At 49.2% G+C, this 3,644-nt stretch overlaps 1 protein-coding gene across 1 annotated transcript; it reads left to right on the forward strand.

Moving 5' to 3' along the window:
* Window positions 1-2,276: 2,276 nt before the first annotated feature.
* Window positions 2,277-3,641, forward strand: LOC113941742 (protocadherin gamma-B5-like; the record flags this gene model as incomplete). Its single annotated transcript, XM_027632877.1, has 1 exon — window positions 2,277-3,641. A coding segment is annotated over exon 1 (1,365 nt), but the record flags the coding sequence as incomplete, so codon positions are not given.
* Window positions 3,642-3,644: the final 3 nt, after the last annotated feature.

Consider the following 3,644-nt stretch of genomic DNA (forward strand, 5'->3'; position numbering starts at 1 on the left):
CCGATCAACAGCTTCTGATCATCCGGCTTCCGATGATCTTGTCACTTCAGATCAAGTTGCCGATAGCGGTGGGCAAGCATCCTCTCAGGTACGTTGGTTTTTTAACTTTATTTTGTGTTTAGGATTCTTAGCGTAGCCACAGGCATTTCACAGTGCACCGCTCACAGTCTTGGAAATCACGTTTTAAGACGGTCACCAGCCCGTGAACGTCACCTACTGAACGTGTCTGAGTCGGCTGTGTTTGTTTTATGTGTCCTGTTCTCTACTGCCTGCCAGAGCTCATTTTACCTAGCTTTCCAAAGGTTGAAAGATTCCGTTGCATGTGCAACTTCACAAGGAAAACTCTTCTTCTTGTCTTCTTCTGTCACTTCTTCGAATTTTTAAAGTACTTGCTAATACCCAGTTCCCAGCATTTCATTGTAATCTCTGTATCAGCTCTCAAATTCTGGTAGAAGTGGACAACCTTGTAGCTTAAAAGCCGACACCTTTGAAGTCCCAGGTTTCTTCGAAATCTGCCTTCAACAAACGAATTAGTCAATCCCACTTAAGGGCACTCGAAATTTTATGAAAAGGTTCGTGTTAGATGGTGCAGAATTCCTCTGATAGCGCACTGAGCTTTTTTTCCCGCTGCTAGGCTTAACTTTTGGGTTCAATACAAATGTATTTGTCCATTACTGTACAGGCGTAGTCATTGAAATAGAGTATATTTCCTAGAATATACATTTTTAAAGTGTTTAAAAACAAAGTACGATTCGTCACTATCTCCTTATAGTGTAGCTAATTTCTGAATGGGAGGTAATCTGGAAAACAGCGATTTGGAGGGTACCTCGGCGTGTGAAGATGCATGAATATGTGTGTCCGGGTTGCCATGGGCGATTGTCGCCATAAAGGAGGTAGTGAATTGACGGTGACAGGTTGCAGCAAACTTATATAGACCTCATATAGAGATGTTCACCGTATTTCTATCTCTTGGCTTCTGAAACGCTACAAATTCAAATCCACTTCGTGTTCTGAAAGGTTATTAATTCGTTACCGTGAGCTGTGCACAGGTGCAGCTGGAGGAAAGGGAATTATTCTTCACGGGTTGAACTGCCAAAGTTAGCAGGAAAACATATTTTCTAAATATACCTTTCTGAGAAGGTCTTGACATTGGCATCTGCAGAGACGCAGCGTTGGTGTATGTGCAAGAGCAAGTCCACCGAGTAAGTGGAGAGTTTTCTAATCTCTCCTTGTCTTCTGCGTAAGGGGCTGTGATGACACAGCCTTCCCTCAGGATTTTTGGTTGTTAGGTTTTTTTGTTTATTTGTGGGTTTGTTTTTTTCTCTGCTGTAAGAGAGGCGAGGTTCTAATTTACAGGTGAGGTACAACAGTTTTCCGTCGGGGATCTGTCTGTTTTCTTTTGATTGTTTAAGCAACAGTAACCGCCATGAACATTTCCCAGAAAATATTCTTACATTTGGAGACCAGCTACAGTATCGACCGTGGTTTGTGGGAGACAGATGAAAGGAATTCGGTGTTGGTTTGTATGGTACTGATATGATGATACTGGGCTTTGAAAGTCGAAAGAGATAGGCTCAGATCTGGTGTGACCGCTGTGATTCTCTCAATGGCTGGAATTCCTGGCTTTGCTTGGAAATCAGTAAATCTGTTCAAAGCGGGAAAACAGTGCTGGCTGTGCATCTCTCAGCTATCAGAAATAAACCCACTACCCTCGAGCAGTGCCTCAACGTTCGCTCTGTCCTGCCTTTTCTCTCACCGCGGTGAGAGATGGCAGCGGGAACACCCCGCGCCCCACTGAAGAGATCAGTAAGATCACAGCAGGGAAGAAATCAAGGTCCTGCTGCGCATCCTTCAAGCAACGGGGGAGGATTCGTCCGCCAGAAGTGTAAGGAATTCAGACAATGGGAATTCCTAGATGCACCCCTTCACCACAAAGAGAAGTTTTCTGTTTCGCGTTACCGATTACCTATTTATTTTCCAGTCCGTACTAACTGAAGGACTCGCAGAGCAGGACCTTCGAGCTGTTCTTTCTCTCGGACGCTGCCGTTCTCAGACATGGACTCAGGGTGTCACTGTTGGCCAAGGTGGAGAAGCAGCTCCGCCGTCGGCTCCTCCCAGGCGCCCGCTCACTGCTGCTCCGCACAGCGCAGAGCAGGGAGAAAGGCAGGAACCGCTCGACTCAGCCGTGCTCCGACCAAAACAGGGATTTCGTACATTTATTTCTCTCGGATACCGGTATAGCTGCTCGGAAAGCCTAATCTACAGTCGTCCGCAGAATGAAGGTCGGACCGGCAGCCCAAGGCTGGGCAGCCGCCGGGTGGGTCGCGTTGCTGGCCGTGCTCCTGCCGCTGTGCTGGCGGGCGGCGGCGGAGCGGCTGCGCTACTCCATGGCCGAGGAGCTGCCCAGAGGCTCGCTGGTGGGGCCGCTGGCCCGGGACCTGGGGCTCAGCGCCGACGAGCTGCCGGCGCGCAAGCTGCGGATAGTCGCTGGTGACGAAAAGCAGTACTTCACTCTCGGGGAAGGTAATACAAATCTGCGGGTAAACGAGAGGATCGACCGAGAGGGCATCTGCGGGGCCGTGTCGCCCTGTGTCCTCCGCTTGGAGGCAGTCATGGAGAACCCTTTCGACATGTTTCCTGTGAGCGTTACTATCCAGGATATCAATGACAACGCGCCGCGGTTTAACAAAGAATTTGTTACCATAGAAATCATCGAGTCGACGCCTCCTGGGAGCAGATTCGCACTGGGCAGTGGCAGAGACCCCGACATCGGGGCAAACTCTTTACAGAAGTACGAGCTTACCCCCAATCCACTCTTCTCACTCTTAGTGAGGGAGAGCCCTGACGGGACGAAACACGCGGAACTGGTACTGGAGAAAAACTTAGACCGAGAAAAACAGAGAAATCACCATTTGATACTGACGGCACTGGATGGCGGGGATCCGGTCCGATCCGGGACAGCCCAGATTAAGATTAACGTGACAGACGCAAATGACAACCCACCAGTATTCACCAAAGAGATCTACAAGGTTCGACTGATGGAAAACCTGCCAGAGGGCTCCTTAGCTTTTCAGGTGAAAGCCACTGACAGTGACGAAGGTACAAATGCAGAAATTACTTACTCTTTCAGTGACATCGCAGACAGTGCTCGCCAGCTCTTCTCTCTGGACCCCAGGACAGGGGATGTGAAGGTTACAGGCCCCTTAGATTATGAAGAAGGGAAATATTATGAAGCGACTCTTGAAGGCAAGGATGGGGGTGGACTCACTGCGCAAGCCAAAGTACACATAGACATTCTAGACGTAAATGACAATGTACCAACCCTTTCTCTCCTGCCTATCTTGAACCCGATACCCGAAGACTCAGTCCCGAGTACAGTTATAGCTGTGATCAATGTTCGTGACAGAGACTCGGGAGAAAACGGAGAAGTAAACTGTAACATGGACGGAAATCTGCCTTTCAGATTGGAAATGTCGTCAGAGAACACCTATAAACTAATAATAGCCAGTGCCCTGGACAGAGAAGCAGTGTCCGCTTACAATATCACCATCACTGCAAGGGACCGGGGCAGCCCGGCGCTCTCGAGCGCGGCGGAGTTGGTGCTGGAGGTGTCGGACGTGAACGACAACGCGCCGGTGTTCGAG

The sequence above is a fragment of the Corapipo altera genome, unplaced genomic scaffold (assembly GCF_003945725.1).
Source record: "Corapipo altera isolate COAL_440 unplaced genomic scaffold, ASM394572v1 56223, whole genome shotgun sequence".
NCBI lineage: Eukaryota > Metazoa > Chordata > Aves > Passeriformes > Pipridae > Corapipo > Corapipo altera.